Below are 20,386 nucleotides of genomic sequence, written 5' to 3' on the forward strand. Positions count from 1 at the left end.
TCATGAATATAACACTACATATCAATGATTTTTTTTTCCTCCAGCAGCTGTCAGTTTGAATCCAACCCAGCAAAAAGAACATGTCCGTTGTAGCCTACGTGAAGAGTCAATTATCTAAAGCCCGCGACACATTTGAAATCAAATAAATTCCAACATATTCTGGAAATATTTACAGTACTGACATGTGTAAGTATATCATTAAATGAATCTGCATTTGCTGCTTGAATAGTAGACATTTTCCGATCTGATGTATTCTTCATGTGTATTTTTCTATCACCATCGGCCCTAGATGGACAAATTGATGCAGATGTAAAATATGCAGACACCTGCGCCTCACTCATTGTCCAAAAACAGGACAAGATATTATAACCGAGAGAAGCAGGTGTCAGGGTGGAGACCAGCTTTTTCTCTGTCCTCATTTGCGCAAAAATGTACTTGAATGTCTCATGAGACAGCGAATGAAACTTACGGAAATACCAGTGGACTTTTTTTTTGCTCTTCTTATTCAGCAAATTGCCACCGCACATTTAAGCTCTTGGAACTAAAGCACATGATACTCTGACAAGTTTATTCAGTGGGAAAACCTGAGGGAGAGCGAGAAGCGACCCATCCGGGGTAATGTCAACGGTGGAGTCAAAGAGAGTGAAACTTTGCCGCTTAAACTTCTGTTACGATGTAGCTCAGTGTCTTGTCAGCCGAGGGCTAAAATTAATTCATTTTGAGACGGATGGCTCAGGTCGCCGACACGCCCCGGGGTGGTTCTTGTGCATTCTTCTCGGAGAGAATCGACCAGAGCTGGCTGCTTCAGGAGCTGCAAGAAGGTTCCCTCGTTAGAGGAAGGGGCTCCCAAATGCCAAGCCCTGTGATAAAAACAAGGTGCCTGTCAGGCAGTAAATGTAAAATCCTCCTGTTTCTCTCAATCTGCTCCCTCTCCTTCTGCCACTGTGTTGCCCCGACAGAGGGGGGAAACTTGGTTACGATTAGCATTTTCTTTTACCTCTCAATGTGCAGCAGACTTCTCCGGTTTTTCTCTCCGCCTTTTTAAACCTTGAGAGGCCACGTGTAGGGTTTCGCCCACTGCCGCCCAATTCTTTCATTTTGTTTACCCTCCTGCAACCGAAAGCAATAGAGGCGATTGCATTTTGGAGAGTAAATCAATCATGGTCTGTCCAATGTGTTTGTGCCTTTATACCACACAAGGCTGAAGCGTCTTTTATCTTCATCATATGGGAATGCATCAAAGCTGTCTTTTAGCCCCGGCTGGCATGGGCCACGCTCGATGAGCGCTCTTGGTCAGCTCAGCTCAGCTCAGCTGGGGGAGTTCTGTTTGAAAAAGATGGGGCCTGTTGGGCACTGCTTCCATCGCTATCAACATTATCATCGCACTATCAAAAGCAATCGAAAACTGCAAATGTAATTGAAAGTGAACCTGGACTAATAAGAAATAAGAGATTGTAAGAAATATTTTAACATACAGAGGAATCTAGGCAAGGCAAAGCAAGTTTATTTGTATAGCACATTTCAACAACAAGGCAATTCAATGTGCTTTACATAAAACATTAAAAGCATTGGGAGGGAACACATAAAATTGTATTGAAAATACAATAAAATTGTATTGAAAATACAATAATTAAAAAGAGAAAAAATAAAAACAGGTGATAAAAGTTACAGTGCAGTAAAAGAAATGCTTAGATAGTTAATTTACTGGAAAGCAGCAGCAAACAGAAAAGTCTTCAGTCTTGATTTAAAAGAACTGAGAGTTGCAGCTGTCCTGCACTTTTCTGGGAGTTTGTTCCAGATCTGTGGAGCATAGAAACTGAATGCTGCCTCACCATGTTTAGTTCTTACTCTGGGGACAGAGAGCAGACCTGTCCCAGACGACCTCAGAGGTCTGGATGGTTTGTAGCAAGGCAGAAGATCAGGAATGTATTTTGGCCCTAAACCATTCAGTGCTTTGTCAGCATCTGAGGACTGGGGTAATATGATCTACTTTTTTGGTCTTAGTGAGGACTCAAGGAGCAGCGTTCTGAATTAACTGCAGCTGTCTAATTGACTTTTTAGGGAGACCTGTGAGGACACTGTTACAGTAGTCGAGTCTGCTGAAGATGAATGCATGGACGAGTTTTTCCTAATGCTGCTGAGACATAAGTCCTTTAATCCTTGATATATTCTTTAGGTGATAGTAGGCTGACTTTGTAATTGTTTTAATGTGGCTGAAGTTGAGGTCTGAGTCCATGACTACACCCAGATTTCTGGCTTGATTTGTGCTTTTTAAAATCACCGTTTGAATCTGGGTGCTAACTTTAAATTGTTCATTCTTGGCTCCGAAAAACATTTATTTCAGTTTTTTCTTTGTTTATTTGAAGAAAATGTTGGTGCATCCAGTCGTTGATTTTCCTCAATGCATTTACTCAGTGCTTGAATTGGACCATAGTCCCCAGGGGGTAAAGTTATATAAATTTGTGTGTCGTCTGCGTAATTATGGTAACATATTTTGTTGTTTTCCATGATCTGAGCCAGTGGGAGCATGTAGATGTTGAACAGAAGAGGCCCCAGAATGGAGCCTTGGGGAACTCCACATGTAATTTTTGCCCGCTCAGATGTTATGTTACCTATGGACACAAAGTAATCCCTGTCTTTCAAATATGATTCAAACCAGTTTAATACTGTGCCAGAAAGTCCCATCCAGTTTTCCAGCCGGTGTAGTAATATGTTGTGATCGACTGTGTCGAATGCAGCACTGAGATCCAGTAAAACCAAGACTGAAATTTTGCCATTGTCTGTGTTTAAATGGATGTCATTGAAGACCTTAACAAGAGCCGCCTCAGTGCTGTGGTGTGGTCTAAATCCAGACTGGAATACATCAAAACAGTTGTTCATTGCCATGAAGTCATTCAGCTGCTTAAAAACACCATTTTCAATGATTTTGTTAAGAAATGGGAGGTTTGATATCGGCCTATAATTGTTCATTAGTGAAGTGTCAAAATTGTTCTTTTTTAAGAGTGGCTTGATAACTGTAGTTTTCAGGGCCTGTGGGAAGACACCTGAGAGAAGAGACGTGTTTACAATCTGTAGAAGATCTGAGGCCATGTAGTTTGAAACATTTTTGAAAAAGCCTGTTGGCAGAATATCAAGGCAACATGAGGAGGATTATAGATGTTGTATAATGTCCTCCAAGTTTTTATGGTTGATCATATGAAATAGTATCATGATGTTTAAATTGATTTTCAGTGGACACATGGACAACACATGTCTTGGACCTGATGTGGAGGCACTGACTGCTTGCCTAATTTTCTGAATTTTGTCAGTGAAGGAGGCAAATTCATTGCAGACACAGGAGGGTGTGTTAGACTGTCGACAGAAGTGAACAAGGCACGTGCATTATTATTGTTTTTGGCAATGATGTCGGAGAAGAAGGATTGCCTTGCATTTCTCAGTTCCAAGTTGGAGATGCATACCCTTTCTTTGTAGATGTCAATCACAACAACCTCAGACATGTTCACACCCTTGGAAATGATAAGGTCCAGAGTGTGACCTTTGTTGTGTGTGGGCTCCGTCACATGCTGAGTCAGTCCATAGTTATCAAGGACACAACACAGTTCTTTAGTCCCTATGTCCAGGGGTTTGTCAACATGAATGTTAAAGTCACCAACAATAACTACACAGTCAAAGTCAATACAGATTATAGACAATAGTTCAGAAAAGTCATCAAATAAGGTTGCACAGTATTGAGGTGGCCTGTAGATATTAAGGAACATAACTCTGGTGGAGGAATTCAACTGAAGATATCTTATGCACTCTAGCTTCACTCATGAAACTGAAGTTGAGAGGAGCTGATTTGATAAGAGCAACACTGTTCTTTTGATCTAACCAAGTTTCAGTTAAGAAAAAACAATCAAGTTTGTGCTTGATAATAAAATCATTGACTAAAAATGTTTTTCCTGCCAAAGACTTGACGTTTAGTAAAGCTAGATTTAGTTTGTCAAAATCATTATCTGCCCCATGTTTTGGGACTGCTGGCTGTGGCTGATGAGGAATGGATGCAAAGTTTGCTAAATTAGCAGAATTACTTTGTATCTTTGATAATTTTGCCAGAGCTGGATGAGGACTTAAATCCAATGGTGAAAGAGGAGGCAGTGGGGCATTTAAATGGTAGAACCTGGAAGTAGGGCGGGGTGTGAATTTGGTCCCAGTAGTGACCAGCTCTTTCATCTGGTCAGTGAACTCCAAGAAGGGGGAGGAGGGGGAAAGGGTGGCTGAGGAGGAGGGTGACCTGGATGGGGTTTGGGGTGGTGAGGAAGGTGGATTTGTTGGTAAGGGGGGGAGGTGGGGACACTTCCTCTCGGCGCTGGTGTCCATAATGGTCAACGCCCTCTTCAGGTGGGGTCTGAACTGGCTTTCTTTCAGGGCTTTTGCCATGTTTTGTTATGGCGCCTTCTTGTTTTGATTCCTCCTGTCTGGTGTCCTTGGCAGAGGGAACAGATGGGTGACGCAGGAGATAAAATATGTTAGGGAGGAATAGTTTTCCCCTCAATTCTTTTTAGGCATAGTCCATCTTCTTTAAAAAGATGTCTTCGGTCCCAGAAAAAGTTAAAATTGTCAATAAAATGAACAGAATTGACATTGCATGCAGTTGAGAGCCACGTGTACAGACTCAAAAGTCTTGAGAATTTCTCAACTCCTTTTCTGATCGGTGGCAGGGGCCCACTGCTGAACACTTCAGTATTCAGACAGCTGACTATGTTCAACAGATCAGTAAAGTCTTGCTTCAGTACTTCAGACTGCTGTTTCACAATATCATTTGACCCGATGTGCAAAATTTGTTTTTTCACTGATGGATGCGAAATGACGATATCCAGGATTTTTTCTCTCATGTCAGATACCATGTCTTTAGGAAAGCACAAACCTTTGGTGTTTTTGTTGCACAAGCTTCTTATATCCTTCACAGCAGAGTCACCCACAATCAGGGTCTGAGGCCGTGCCATTAGCTTGCTCTGTAGCCTTTTACTTTCTGAGTTACTTTCAGCTCTAACCCTGTTGTAAGCAGACGGAAGATTATCCCGGTTGTCAGGCGGAGATCCAGGATCCTGCAGCATGGGAGCAAATCTGTTCTCCAGTTGTACACATGGTTGTTGGGGAGGCATGTTGATATTTCTCCCTTTAGCAGCTGTCCAGGGTTGTCTCCTGCTTGGAGTAGGGGTTGAGGAAGCGCTGCCCCGAGATGGTAAAGCAGGCCAGCCAGTCGCATCACAAATCTCACTGCGCTGAGCTCTGCCTGTAACTTGTCTTCCCATATCACAGTGAGGTAATTTATTCTCAGGCCTTGCACCATGAGAGTTCCAAAGATAATTTGTAGATATATTCACCTGCGCGCGGCCCTCCCTTTTCTCTGTAGTGCTAACTAGCCTTGTGTTAGCATTATCTTGTCCGCTGTTTTGGTTCCATGGTAAAGTGGTATCATTCCCATATTGTCCATTTACTTCCACATTCCCTTCTAGCCGATGAATTTTCGTTTCCAGTACTGCAATCTTCTGTAAAAGTTTGTGGTAGTCATCCACGGAGAAGGGAGGCATCTTGCTGCTAATACGCTGTGTAACGTCTCCAGTTATTGTAGCACAGGGTTGTGCTATTAGTAGGCCACACTCATGTAATAATGAGAAGGTCTTAAAAATGTTGAAAATGGCAGTAGCCTACCAAATCTATAAAATTTAAAGTCACAGTGATTTAGGAATCTGTGCCAAGAGAAAAAGAAAAAAAGAAAAGATAAAAGGAGTTTCAACAGAAAAATGCAAGCAGAAACGGGAGCAAAGCAGCAAAGCGTCTGCACTGTAAGAAAGCAGGAAGTTGCTACCAGTATTTCTGCAGCCAGTTATCTGAGCTCAGCATAAAGATTACAAACGAAGGGAAGCAGCTTGCATGGCCATGTCCAAAAATAGACAGAGCCGGGCTAGCTGCCCCCCTCTGTTTCCACTCTTTATGCTAAGCTAAGCTATACAGCTGCTGGCTGTAGCTTCACATTTAACCAACAGATATATATAATAAAAGTGCTATCACTCTTTGTCCAACTCTTGGCAAGAAAGCAAATAGCTGTATTCCCCAAAATGTGGAACTATTGCTTTGAAACCAGGGTGGATACTGCAGAGAGATTGGGATCATAAATTTAAGGCGGAGAACTCTAGGAAAAAGAGAGTTTGGAATATTGTACTTGTACTTTGCATTTTTATTTTTGTGTTTTCTCGCAGTTTTCTGTAAGGATCATAAAGTTTGCTTACAAAATTTGCCTCTGACTGAATGAAAACCAGGTGATGAGTTTAGGGGAACACACACATATAGTGTACAACTGGGGATGCAACTCAAACCAAATGTAATATCACACCTCCGGATGTGGTTCGAGCGCCTTAAAAAAGTATGTGAAAACTGTGTGTCCACAGTCGCACAAAGAGGAAACAGGGCTCCCTACGGATTATGTAACTCACCCTAAGGATATAAAGGCAAATGTGTACTTCAGTTAGTCTGATCAGGAAATATTCATCTCTCCTCTTGCAACTTTGTTTTACGGTATATTCTGCAAGCCAGAAAAGTATTGTGTTTATCAGACTGCACAAGTGTACCTGAAGTGTCCAGGGTGTCTCGTGTGTTGTTCTATTTAAGCAACAGAGGAACTTTGCTAAAGGTTGAGAGGAAGCGTGTGGCTTTGTTCAAATATTAACAAAGTTTGTGTCTTGTGTTTCAAGTCACTGTGGACCTTTTCTGTATTAAACCACAATCTTCCCACAGCCTTAACCAAGTGTTAGGCTTGCCTAAGCACAACCATAAAACACTGCAGGTTTAATTAAGCTTCAGTGGCTCAAAGCAGATACGCTATTGCAAGTGAAGATAAGGAAAAAACACAAAATGTTCGACTGCATCTTTAACTACTTGCCTTTTATATGTCGAGGCACAAATGAGTTAACCCTGAACATATGCCCTTGCAGGTTTATTTAACATTTTGATCGTTATGTTTGGGCACACAAAGAATTAGGTTGAGGTTTAAAACAGCTGCAAAAAGTTAATTTAAGGATATGTTGTAATTTGGGTTAACTCATTTCATCATCTTTTATATAAGTGGGTCTCAACAGGGAGGTTCCAAATTAAAATCTTTGTGTTTCACTTAAATTTCCATATTTTGCCATATCTTACCTATCAGTAAGGCTCGATAGAAAAAAGTATTTATGGTTTACCATTGATAGCATTGATTATAAAGATATTTAATTTATGAAATATGATATACCATAACTCCAACATTCAACCATTACCAGTGAGACTTCCCGTTAGAAATGTACCCAAATAAACATGAATTTGCAATGCCTGATCTGATTGAGGTGAGGCTTTACAAAGCGTCCGCTGTCTTCTTTGAACAGTGGTTTTAAAGCCTTTAACTCTGCTCTTATGTGTTGAATATCATTGGATGTCTTAGTTTCAAGAGATCCAATGCATTTCAAATATCATCACCATGACAGCCACAACGGTAGTTTCTTAAATAGTTGACAGCTGCCAATAAAAGCATTTTTGACCTTTTCCTTTTATATTGGACAGCTAAGCCTTGTTGAAAATTCACACAATTTACACCCTTCATTAGATTGTCTGTGATACATTTCTGAAAGGTACATTTTCTTCTGATGTGTTATTTTTAAACTCTCAATTGAGAGCGAATTTAAAATAGTTGTCAGGGCGTCTTCGTAAAAAGGGCAGTTTGAAATAAATGGTACCGAGAAGCCATCGCGGCTAAAGAAAATCTGGTGAAGAGTTGAGAAATATGACAATGACGAGCCTAACTGGCAGTGGAAATGAAAGAATTATGATAGGGTGTCAAAAAGCAATGCAAAAGACAACAGTATTTATGTAAAATTATTATTCAAGGGCGTCATTTAGAAGTTGAGAAGAGAAAAACGCGTGAATGACATTGAGGAATTCATCCCGTTAGAATGAAAGAAAATCTTAGAGACATAATTTTAATAAAGAAAAAACTGTTATTTATCTTAGTTTGCACATACAACATGTGGTTCACTGATGGACAGTGGTTGTACAATCAACCCATTGAGACCTGATCTATTACCAATCATAGACATGGGACAGCCTACGTGTATTCTTAAAGTCCTTCTGTGGTTTCGTAATAGATTTTCTTCAAACCTTCAGAGCATATGTGGCTAATGACAATAAATAGTAATCTTCATATATTCACTTTAAAATTGAAATAGGATGGAATAAACTTTTCGAAAAAAACAAACAATAGATTCAAACCTTTATGACCAGTGTGTCAGAACTTGACAATGATTGGTTCCAACCAACGTAGTTGGTTTCTACTCCATCATATTGGGGCTACACTTTGTGCTTGTTTTGGAAATTATGGATTTAATGAGTGCATATGGGAATGGTTGGAATAGAAGATTGTGTCAACCAAACATTAACTTTCCAAAAGCAGCCTTGTGCTCTCCCAGGTGTCGCCACACTGCTAATACCCATCATCCCTTAGGAAAAAACAATATTTGCATACCCTTCCCCTTTTGTGCTGCCTTTTATTTGGCTCCAACAGAGAGACACATTCCGCCAACGTCTCATTTCCAGTATTTACCGAGGTTAATCGCTGCAGATAAGATAGTCTGAATGTTATTTGTGAATAATTTCTTTGGGGGGAGGGGGGGCAGGATGTAAGATCCAATCTTCGACATCTCTCCCGGGTTTTGATCTGCGAAGTCGACTCTTATCAGCTTATCAGCTATACCAGCCAAGTCTTGTAAGCAGCCAGCTGGTGCTTTAAGAGTTGCCCAAAACTTTCACAGCCAACCGGTTTTCTTTCCACTGCTGCACACTGGAGCCAAAACATACATTTGATGACTGCAGCCAACACAGCAAAAACAAACAAAAAAAGGGGGGGGGGGGGAAACTAAGTGTGTTTCATTATAAAATGCAATCTGGTTAGATGAATGAGATTTCTAACAGATTTTAAGTCATTGAAACATTATGATTTTGGCTTTTAATAAACCCACTTTATAGAAAACTAATCACTCACAGGGACACCTGCTGTGTAATCATTTCCAATCTCATGGCGACATTAAGAATCAAAATTTTATGCAACGAAAGCCTCCTTTGGCTCCAAAGTAAGAGCAGGGAATCCAAGTAAAACCTACAGGAGCTCGGAAGAATCTGCTTTAAGCTCTAGAACCTGCTTGGACCATTTCGTCACTGTGGGCGAGGTGGGAATGATGTGATTTACAACAAGTCTGTTAAGTTGTTTGGCAACACAAGTCTTACAGGGAAGTTCCCGGGTAGCCGGGTGCTCATTTACCTCACATATCCACCAGCCCACTTCCTCCCCAAGGCCTGTCAAAATCTCATTCATTCTTAATGGAACTTGTGACTTATGACCATCTTATACTGACTGTCACTGGGCACACATATACTTATACACTATGCGCACTTTATTATATATTTCTACTATATATTATAATAGGCCATATGGAATTGCCTCGGCAAAATTAAATTAAAAATTTGCATTTTGTTTGTCCATGCTTCTTTCAATGGAGCAGCTTTAAAGCAATGTGACCTTCTGCTAAAAGTGTAAATATTCACGTCGGGTGTCTTGTCAATATGCTCGCATTCGTGTATCTAATTTAGAAAATGCTTTTTAAAATAAATGACTGGATTCTTAAACAATAAAAACATGTAGAAACATGTTGCTTTCGTTTCCCTGAACTGAGTCTCAGAGGCATCAAACAATAAGATATACACACAGATGAAATCACAGCGGGCAGAGATCTTCATCAACTCAGCTCTCAACCTCTGCAAGAATTAATTTGATGCACTGACAATATCAACAAGTAATGTAATAATTCTCTTCTGACACCAGTCAGAGAGATTCTCTTCACATCGGCTTGCCTCCACAAGTACGTCAGAGGTGGTGGTCAGATTGTAGACACATGTTTAAGTGATGTGCTGGTCAAGGACATGTTATGTCTCAAAGGTCAGTGTATCATGCAAAGTTTGCTGAAACTGCGACAAATGTGTGAGGGAGAAGTGTTAGGGTGGAATAGTAAGTCCCCACTCTTTTCTTAAGTGCACTTATTATTGTAGAGTGGTGATACGTTCATTAACTCGAGTATTCCGCTTAAGGATAGATTTGAGGTGCTTCTACTACACCGACAGTTTTCGATTCAAAATGCATTTGAACAAAGTAAATGTCATTCGAACTTTGTTTGAACTTTTGAAATAAAGAGACAGCTCTACTCCACACCTTCATAAAATATTATTTGCGAACTTTTCAAAAATCAGAGATTTGTTTTTTTCTTTCTTTCCAGTAAGTCCAACTCAGTTTGCACTCCTAGGATTCAGTATCACTCACTCTCTCCTACTTTAATTCCCTTTCAACTTTCATGCTGTGCACCGCGATAAAAGCTAAATACTAGAGTGACTGCAGTATTTCAAAAAGCTTGAACATACCGTGTAGCAGAGAGCAAAGATGAATCCCTACTTGTTTCACGTGGGACTGAGACTCAAACGGGAGTGAGGAGCTTTCTCTTGTAATAATATGCTTTCCTGTAGCTCATGTTAATCCTGCACCAATGCATTTTAGGTCATCAAACACTCGAATAGAAAAGTAATTGTGTATAAAGTGCGCTCCACTCCATTCCCGTAATAACGGCATTGGGGATTCAGTTTGGAGGCCGACCATCTAAATCGAATCTCGTAGTTTCCCCTTAAACGTTTCTCCTTACAGGTCTTACTCAATGGAGCATTTGATACAGATCAGACAGAGCTGGGGAGAATAAAGTTCAGCAATGTGGAGGTACATGGCTGACTGCCATATAACACACTTCTAAATAATATTCCCTTTTGAGTCCAATATCAGGTTAATTTCCTTTCATTCATCTGCCGAGCAGAGACATCCACGTGAAAAGCAGCAGCTGAACATGGGGGTAGGGACACCAGCGTAATTTTATTTATCAGTCACTTTGACTGAACTTATTGCTCTGTCACATTTGATCAAATACAGAATGTGCCTCTGAACGATAAAGAGACCGAAGCTAATGTATGAAAATGGCTCCTGAACAATGGCGTCGGCCAGAGGAGTGGCACCAGTGGGGTCGATAGTTGGCTTCTTAATATCCCTCATCGTCTGCCAGGTACAAGCCCAGGGGCCCGTGAGACAGAGCCTCTGTATTAGGTGAATAAGAGAAACACAAATAAACGTGAAACAACACAGTCATTCAATAAAACCCTGAATTAATGATGCAATGATTGCCAAGAACCAATACTTTAAATGATTCAACACAGTTGTATGCGTTATGCATGCAGAGGCAGCTCCTTTTGACAACTCCTAAGAGTGAAGTTTTAAGCACCCCCTGGTGGGCCCCCTCCCTGTCACATGGGTCAAATTGAAAAGTCAAAGTATAAGGCATTTACACTATTTGGTGTAAATTACATCTACAATTTAGATTACTTTGTTTCCCTTCCTGTGAGCTGGTTGTAAAAATAAATGTCCTCCCCAGAGAGGCACATGCAAGGAAATTATAATCACTACCTAAAGAAAAATAATTCTGGATGACATATTGTCCATTTGATCAGCTTTACCAGTCTGCGCCACTCGGTGCATCCGTCACAAACGGAAGCAGAGACTCCCCAAAGTCGGGGAGTTGCTTCCTATTATCGTCCCCTGTTAGCGCTCCGGTCTGGCTCTGAAGCAATGATCCATGGCACAAATGATTCATGAGAGCACGACATGTAATGTTTTATATTGCTGCAATGAAACTTTTATAAATGTCACCCCAAAAAAAACTACGGCAGAATTTGCCGGGCAGAGCACTGCTATTCTTAGATGTAAATAAAAGAGTGAGGGCTGGGATTGTCTGTGTCTGTGTGTGTGTGTGTGTGGGGGGGGGGGGGGGATACTATAATATGAAGAGTACGTCTGTTATATTTAATTAACTACTGGGGCATTCCCTTTCAGAATGTTGCAGCCCTGTTTGTCTCACATTTCTGACCTGCTGTTTACGTGAGCACCGTGAAAGCTGAGCAGCTTTCACAAGAAAAGAAAAAGTGGTGGCTGGGTGCTAAAAGAGGGCAGAGGTGTCTACACGTGTCAAGGTGACTCCGCATCATCAACATAATGCGTACGACCAGTGAACACTGACAAATGCCGAGCACATGATCCAACACTTTTACACTTGAATTATAGATATAATACTACATGCAAATCAATAAAATGATTACATCTCATTAAGGACACATTATAGCAGAGGCGATGCCAGGAACCCAGGTTGTTTTTTAACTATAAAAAAATATTATTGATGGCAATTTATTTATTTATTTTTAATTAGGAAGAAGCTCAAGCTTAACTTTTCTCCAGCCAGATTTAAAACATTTTTACAGGTTTAAATATTTTGAAAATTCATATTATTTTATTTTTGTCAGGGGGATGTTTTCCCCCTGACATTTCACTTCATGAATACAGTTTCTGAAAATACTTCTTCCGCCCAAAGCACAGGTGCTTTAAGAACCACAACTAACCCCAGTCTAGAAGGCACAAAACAAACACAACGCTTAAAATAAGACCTTGCTCATAGCACACAAGACAACATGTACCCTACAGTAACATGCATTTATGAAGTGCAAGCATCTAATTATCAAAAGGTTATGTGAAATTTAACAAATTGATGCCTTCCCTCGTTAATCATATTATTCCAAAACAAAAAGAAAGACACGGCATCGTTTTCAGCAGTGTGACGACGATACGCGGTGAGTTTATACGTGGTTCATTTGTCTCTGTAAAGATCATGACTCGAAATCTATGCACAAGCTGCTGCGTGCACGAAAGCTGATGTGTCACACATCGACTTTATGAACTCTCTGAAACTGTGTGCTCTTCCATTCAAAATGAGCTTGCTTTAATCTTGCTGCCTTTTTTTTAAGGCAGAAAATGTTCACACATCTTTGTAAAACCTCCTCGGGAAAATGAACTGTATCCACAAAAGGTGTATCTGCCTTCCTTTTATTTTTTTTTCCTTTTTAGGATTTCTTGGCCTTGGGGTTCATGTTTGCAAATCTAAGCTATGATACAACTATAATACATGATTTGCTTTCACTCCAATAGGTTATGGAAATATGTGCATGAGGGCATTTATCTAGATTAAACGTTTATTAGATGTCAATTTTTTTTTGGCAGAAGTTTCAAATATATTTTTTTTCCTGTTTTTTTTTGTTAACTGAAGGTTTATTTTGTAGCCAAAGCCACCGTTTGGAATAAAAAAAATCTAAGCCTCTTAACACTTCAAATAATATAAAGATCTGTAAAAGTATGTACAACTGCAGACAGACTTTTTCTAGCCAAGAAAGTAAAAAAAGAATCCCCCCCATTCAGCATTTATGTTGTTACAGGCAACCTTGAGCAAGACAACAAATATTACCAGCACCAAGATTTGCTTCTCTGTGTAACCCCCTCTTCTACCTGGCCACACAGGTCATCACTGGTAATGGAAATGTATTTGTAAACCGGCACGGTTTCCCAAATATCTGGCCAAGTCCCCCAGTTAACTGGCAACGTAATGAGATGGACTGTTGACTCTCCCATTGTAAGTGTAAACAGCGGCACTTGTTTGTGCCAAGTTATTCAATCTGCGCGGCTCCAATTATTTATAATTAGCGTGTCATTTGTGCCCCAGGTCACAGAGACTCTGGTAATTACAAACCTTGTTTTTTACAAGAAAGCATCGCCCAAGTATGTCAACACTGTGGCCGAGGCCGAGGCTTTCAAGCTTTCTTTGGATGCGGAGCAGTGGGATTTTCGGCATTGTTTGGGCTTTCACACTTCCCCTTGAGTCACTTCTTGTCTGCTTGAAGATTTTTGGGAAAAGGCAGTTTAGATGGAAGAAAATGAAAACAAGAACAGCTGCCAGCACAAATGCCAAATCTGTAGCTAACTAATTATGTATTAGAGTTATTACCTTGCATTGCAGTGTTACAGATGAAAGACAAAAGGAAAAAAAAGACAAGAGGAAAAAGTCTACGGCCACACTACAGAGGTGTGCTGAGCTAACTGCGAACCATATGCTATTGGCTTAGAGTATCATTGACTTTACATGTCCTATAATTTGTGCTTATATACAGTAACAAAAGACCAAATTCAAAAATAACAGCGCGGAGCATTTGATATGTACGGCCATTGTATTAGACTGTGAGGTAGTGCTTCATTTACTTTAAGTAAATACTCGTTGGAAATGTACAGTTGTCTACACTTTGTGATACAATGCATCAGTTAGTCATCAAGTCCTTTTTCCACTTAATGCTTGCAACAACGGAGTAACCTTTCACCTCATCCCCCATAACCAGCTGAAGTTATTCCCGCTGCAACAAACTATCATCTGGAACATTTTTATCACGACCTAAATTCATCTCCAACTTACTTCACCCTTATAATGAATCCTTCATCCAGTTCAAATGCAAACTTCAGCCAAAGTCTTAGCTGCCCAAAACAAGCTCAGAGCGTTCACACAAGGCTCGTCTTAAAACGAGAGCAGCCACATGTGGCAAACACAGAATAACGGGACATTACATCTCCGTTCACTTGCTAAAAATGTTCTCGTTCAGCTGCTCCAAATCCATACAACTACAAGAAACAATCTCCGTCCACACAGCTCTGTATCAGTATTAATTTACATCCGTACTAACACAATTAAAAATGTATATTACAAAACCACGCACACCGACAATTTAGAATATGTAAAATATGACATATGCATTAGGCATAGTCGCTGATGGAAGGTGAACTTTGGTTTTTAAAGTACAAAAAAACAAAAAAAGAACAAAAAAAAGGTGATTTCTAAAGTTTTCCGAGTGCTGATCATCCTCCTCCTAAGCGGATTTTGGAGGTGGGGGGGGGGGGGGGGGGGGGGGGGCACCAGCCCCGCTCAGTGATAAGGATGACCCGGTCATCTCACAGCAAGCTCCTACACAACATCGTCTCTTCTTTATAGAAGAAGACAACACTCTCTTCAGTGGGTGACCTCGCGCGGAAAATAATGGTGTCCCGCGACAATAGAAAAGAGGAATATGAAACCATTTTTTTCAAGCACGTTTTGATTTTCATTTAACTGGAAAAAAGAACTTTGTGACTTCTCTGTGTCACAGCCATAAAAGTTACTGTTAACAGATGAAAGAAGAAGGTAAGCTCAAGCAAAGCATATTTCGACACTTTTTAAGGAAGTCAAGGTGAGCTGCGGCATACAGTGACAGTTTCTCTCTCCCACTTGTATCTGCATTTATTAAATGAGAAAGTTCTGCAGCCTGCATATTCCTGTGAGGTGTCACAAATCTAACAAATGTCAGGCCGCGCTGGAGCGTTGAGCGTCTCCTCGGCAGCGAGAATTTGTAACCGTTTGTAAGCAAATCGGTCCAGTTTAGAGATGCTTGCTCTGACAATTAGTATGCGGAGTAGGTAGGGGCGTGCATTCGGAAAATATGACCGCAACCTCCTTTATGCTTTCAGATATTATTCCATTTAAATCAGCAGGGAAAACAAAGGCTTTCAATGAGCGGCAGTGTTTTCTGAGAAGAAGTGACATTAATAATGGGCTTGTGTTGAGACGACTGTCAACTCTGCATTCTCCTCAATAAAATATATTCTTGACAAAAATGTACATCCCTTCTGTTTCTTGAATGTAGCCAGCAGCATCTAATTTTGTTGGAGTTTCGCTACTGAAAGGCTACCAATTTGTTGAGCCGGGAGAGGAATTTTCAATTTAGCAGAAATCACATCAAGAGTCTGCCTCGGCGCCGTCAAACCCAACCCTCTGCAACCCCTGAACGTATAATAGCGACGCCATAGAGGCACGTGATACAGATCATGGAAGCACTGGAGGAAAGTCACTGCGACGGCAAAGTTTTATAATAATAAATAATTAATAAACATCAGCAGGAGAATGTGTGTTTGGTCTTCGCTTTTATTTATATAATTTTGTTTTGTAGCTGATCCACTCTATCCATGTGAAATTTTATTCCTGACCCTGGGAACAACGTTAGGAATTTTTTTTTTAAAGTTTAACTAAAGGTTGAATCGCTTTCTTCCCCCAGAGCTTTCAAATGTGGGAAGGTTTTCCTCATGGATGGAGTTTGTTGTTATTACTTTACTGATTTTCATATTTCCCATACAAACCTATGATTGTTTTATTTTTATTCAGTTCTTTAAAGCTATAATTACACCTTCAAACTGCTGTGATCATGTGAGCAAAACAATGTTAAATAAATAATTATAATCACACTCTTAATCACTTTGTAATAACTTGAAAATGTCTTTTTAGGAAGCCCAGCCACTTGTTTTGTTCCACTTATCCGCTATAAAAGTCATAGTTTGGGCTTAATGGATAATGATTTTCCTGGACTAAGAGATACTTATTGCTTCCGACTATATTGTTAAACTAACTTTTAGTTTGACATTTTCATCTGCTTCAATTCTCTTTTTTTATCCTTGCATGTTGTACAAGAATAATGCTAAAGTTACATTATTGATAAGGTTGATTATATTTTCTTCAGAGGTTTTCTTTACCATCAGCATAAAAATACTCATGTGTGCACTTTTTTAATCTGTGTAATTTTTAAGAGCTCGTATAGTGTCACACTGTGACCACAGATTCAGGATCAGTGCACAACTAAAACAAAAACCAATAATAATATGAAAACAAATACATAAAATGAGTGAAAATGTATCAGAGAAGAGGAAAAATATGCTCAGGATTCCACAACAGTGCCAACGGATGTGACTTGGAAAATGCGTTCATTATTAAGAATGAGCATAAATTCTTGCCCTGCCCACCTGGTGCGACAACAGTCAAGTTAGCCTGATGAATGAGTTGAATTTCACAGAAAGCACATGTCCTTGGTGGGCGCAGCCCGTGTTAGTCTGTCACTGCATTGATTGATAGTGGCGGATGCTAATTCCATGGCAAATGATGCTATTATTCAGGGGCTCAAATTGAATTACTTCATCCATTGGATCTGCTTAATGTTTTCCCCACGGAGAGTTTAGCAACCAGTGTAATCTCCCCTACTTACTTACGAGTCCCGTTTGTCATGCCCCGTCCCTGTCTCTCCCCCTCCATTACTGACTGTTTCCACTGCGGCACTCACACACTTTAACTGGCCAATACCGAGTGAAGTCACAGGTTTCAGAGCAGAGCTGGGCCTTTTAGTCACTACCCTGCTTCTGTTAAAAAATTAAACATCATAAATAACCTTTTCTGTTGAAGCTACATATGAATACATACATATTAACACCCATTTTAGTCACTTTCTTTAGTCTTTATCATGTCCATTATCATTTCCATTGTGAATCATATATGTTGTGTTATATTTCGTTATGTTTATCATGATTATTATCACACATTTATGCCATTTTTCCATTTTGTGTTTTGTATCATAATGATAATAATATATTGGACTTATATATACCATATTTCAAGGTACCCAACGCTGTTTTACAGAGTGAGTAAAACAACAAAAACATATGAACACTGTGTACATAACCCTATTCTGTCAAATATGTCACTTGACTCTATATTCTGTCAAGTGTGGTATGTATATATTGTTTTTTGGCAGTATAAAAAAAGAATCTGTGCCTGTTTTTGCCACTGCTGTCCTGTATCTGCATGTCCTGAACAGTTTTTGCCAATTAAAACTTCCTGTCTGTTACCTCTTCAGTTATAATGTGATATTGTGTCAGCATGTTTTATGACAGTGAAAAATCACAAAGCACAAAGTATTCAGAATTGTTGTAGATATTTCAAGTGGATAACCTTTGAATTTTTGCCCATCAATCTACGCTAAATATTCGATAATGCTGAATTTAACTCTTGCATACTTAAATTACTAAAATACCTCAGTAATAAAAGCATTCAGACTCTTTGTTGTGGCACATCCTGTTGGCCCTAATCATCTTTGAGATGTGTCTACAACCTGACTGGTGTCCACCTCTGGCAAACTGGATTGATTGGACATCGTTTAGAACGGCACACACCCGAGTATATATCAGGTCCCACAATTCACACGCTCTGTCAGGGCCAAAACCAAGCCATGAAGTCCAATGAACTCTCTCTAGACCTCTGCGATAAAAAAAATTGTGGCGAGACATAGATCAGGGCAAGCGTACAAAACCATTTCTAAAGCTTTGAGTGTTCCCAGTAGCACAATAATTGTGAAATGAAAAAAAAAAGTGTGGACCCACCAGGACTCCTAAAGGTGGGGTCCAGCCAAACTGAGAGCAACAGACTTAGACTCGGGAACGTTTCCGTGAGACTTTCCTCAGAAGAACACAAGTAGAACCAAATACAGTCAAAGAAATTGATTGGCCGCGGGATTTTGACATCCTGAAGCCTGTTGTTTCTGTGCCCGGGCCAATCACAGTAAAATCAGAGAAGTAGCACAAAAGATAATTCTGACTCAACAGGTTTGTCTGTAACCAGGGGGGAATTACCCCCATGGGGCAAAATAAAGCATTATTTTATCTTATTTTGTCTTATAGCTGGTTTAACACCATTGCATTTCAGATTTACTGTACAGTATGTACTTTCTCTTACCAAGTATGGAAAAATAGATCAGTGGTAATATTGTGAAACTATATACCAATAACACCGCTGACAGGCACTAACCCTCAGAGGTGATTTTTGAGGACAATTTCAAGCCTCTTGATGGATGATACAGAAAACACCAGTTAAGGACTATTACTGTATGAATCAAATTTTCGACATCGGGATCACTCCAATACAATCCAGAGACCTTGTTGTAGAGAGCTACAGCTTAGAATAGCACGCTCGGCGAGGCCGCTGCATGGCCCCGTCCTGCTAATGCACTGCACTTGTGCAACTCGAGTTGAAATTCCTGACGCTAAATTGCTGAGCAATGTTTTTGAAGCAGCAGACCTAACTGCGTTAGACCCAGAGTATGTTCAAACGCAATGACAACATGTATCCACTCTTTGACCGAGAGGATGATCTTCTATTGTTGTCCAGACAGAATAAGTCAAAGCGGCTGCAGTGAAAAGCTTGATCTTTTTCTCAGCAACAGCCATAGATATGTTTGTGTGGGGGGGGGGTCAAGATTTCCCGCAAACGTACAAATAACAGTAATAAATACTTATATTGAAGTTGCCATTGGCCACTTAGCACATTCTCCCAATCAGTTTCTTGTCGGCAGTCGTTCATAGCAACGACAGCAGCTCCATCTCTATCCTGCTCTGAAGCATATAAAGGCTGCTTCACTAAAGAACATTATTTATTGAGGCTTCAGGCGGCAATTATGTTCTAATAATTGTCATAATCAATCCTACTTTACTGCTCCGCGTCCCCATACAGTGTGAGGCAGCAACACACTGTCGTGTAGTCATCTGGATTTGAGGTAAAAAGTTAATTTCTGACCTTGGGAAGCGCAGTTAACAAACACAACTCAAGCAATGTTAGGTATTCGATTGTTTGAAATTTAGTTACTGAAGTTTGTAATCCTCTATAGAAACACTGAATTGCTCCAGGGAGTTTTTCACATCGTTCAAAAAGTAACTGGCTTCAAACAAATGGGTATATGAGGAGATGACATGCCAAAGCTATGTTTATAGCTAATATGCTAAAGACATTTTGGACTTGTCCGACACATACCGCAATTTCTTTCAGCAAAGCAAGCCGCATATTCTGAAAGCTGTTGAGTTCCATAAAAGCCAAAATCCCACCAGAAACACAGCCACAAACAAGGCAATTTGCTCCTTTCTTTTGACTAAATATTGCTGACGGGATTTCGGCTGGAACGTTTGCATTACTGTCACAGTTCCGTCAGTTGCTCTCCACCGGCTCCGTGTTTAAGGGGGCTCCTGTTCGCCACTGAACCTGCCGGCTCCATTTGGGTACAGAGAATCTGAGAGTGATGAGCCAGGACGGTTGAATATAGCCTCAGGAACCAGTTGTCTCCCCCCACCCGAACGGGAATCCCAGAGCGACAGGTGGCCTGTCAGTTCCATCAACACCGGGATAGAGTGTAGAGAAGAGACGGCAATTTCATTGGCCTGTGTCTCGTTCCAGTGCCAAGATCACCAGTCTATTAAGTCAGCGATGCCTCTATTTTCTCTCTTCCTTTCTATTGCAAGGCCTTCTTTCACTGACTTTTTTAAAACAATCCTTCCTGACCTCAGGTAGACAAAATAGTTTTTTTTATGACCTGAAGTCTCTTTGCCCAGGCAGATGAAAGACAGAAAGAATAGCATCAAAGACACTAAAGGCTTCACTCGAAAGATAGAAGACTCCCAATCAAACTGATGTCCGGATGGGAAGGGCATTGATTGAGTTTGGGTCACGGATAGGCTAGGCAAGCTTCAAATTGT

At 40.3% G+C, this 20,386-nt stretch overlaps 2 protein-coding genes across 5 annotated transcripts in view; both read right to left on the bottom strand.

Moving 5' to 3' along the window:
* arl13b (ADP-ribosylation factor-like 13b) overlaps positions 1 to 20,386 on the bottom strand; it is a 71,113-nt gene that overhangs the window by 8,692 nt on the left and 42,035 nt on the right. For 2 of the 3 annotated variants that reach the window (XR_004794520.2, XR_007031520.1), the window contains exon 12: positions 7,877 to 11,191. The exons of the other annotated variant lie outside the window; for it this stretch is intronic. The gene's annotated coding sequence lies outside the window, so the exon portion shown is untranslated. Of the gene's footprint in view, positions 1 to 7,876; positions 11,192 to 20,386 lie in introns of those variants that run through there. 3 annotated transcript variants of the gene reach the window in all.
* On the bottom strand, positions 1,483 to 20,211 carry LOC118313818. 2 transcript variants are annotated; one of them, XM_035639730.2, is made up of 2 exons: positions 19,829 to 20,211; positions 1,483 to 5,732 (listed from the first exon to the last, which is right to left on the bottom strand). In XM_035639730.2, exon 2 carries the CDS (start codon positions 5,571 to 5,573, stop codon positions 4,509 to 4,511), a length of 1,065 nt encoding a protein of 354 aa, XP_035495623.2. In that variant the 5' UTR covers positions 5,574 to 5,732; positions 19,829 to 20,211; the 3' UTR covers positions 1,483 to 4,508. The 2 variants fall into 2 exon arrangements, with proteins under 2 accessions (XP_035495623.2, XP_035495616.2); XM_035639723.2 differs by having other exon boundaries at positions 19,671 to 20,211.

This window comes from Scophthalmus maximus, chromosome 1 (assembly GCF_022379125.1).
Source record: "Scophthalmus maximus strain ysfricsl-2021 chromosome 1, ASM2237912v1, whole genome shotgun sequence".
Taxonomy (NCBI): Eukaryota; Metazoa; Chordata; class Actinopteri; order Pleuronectiformes; family Scophthalmidae; genus Scophthalmus; species Scophthalmus maximus.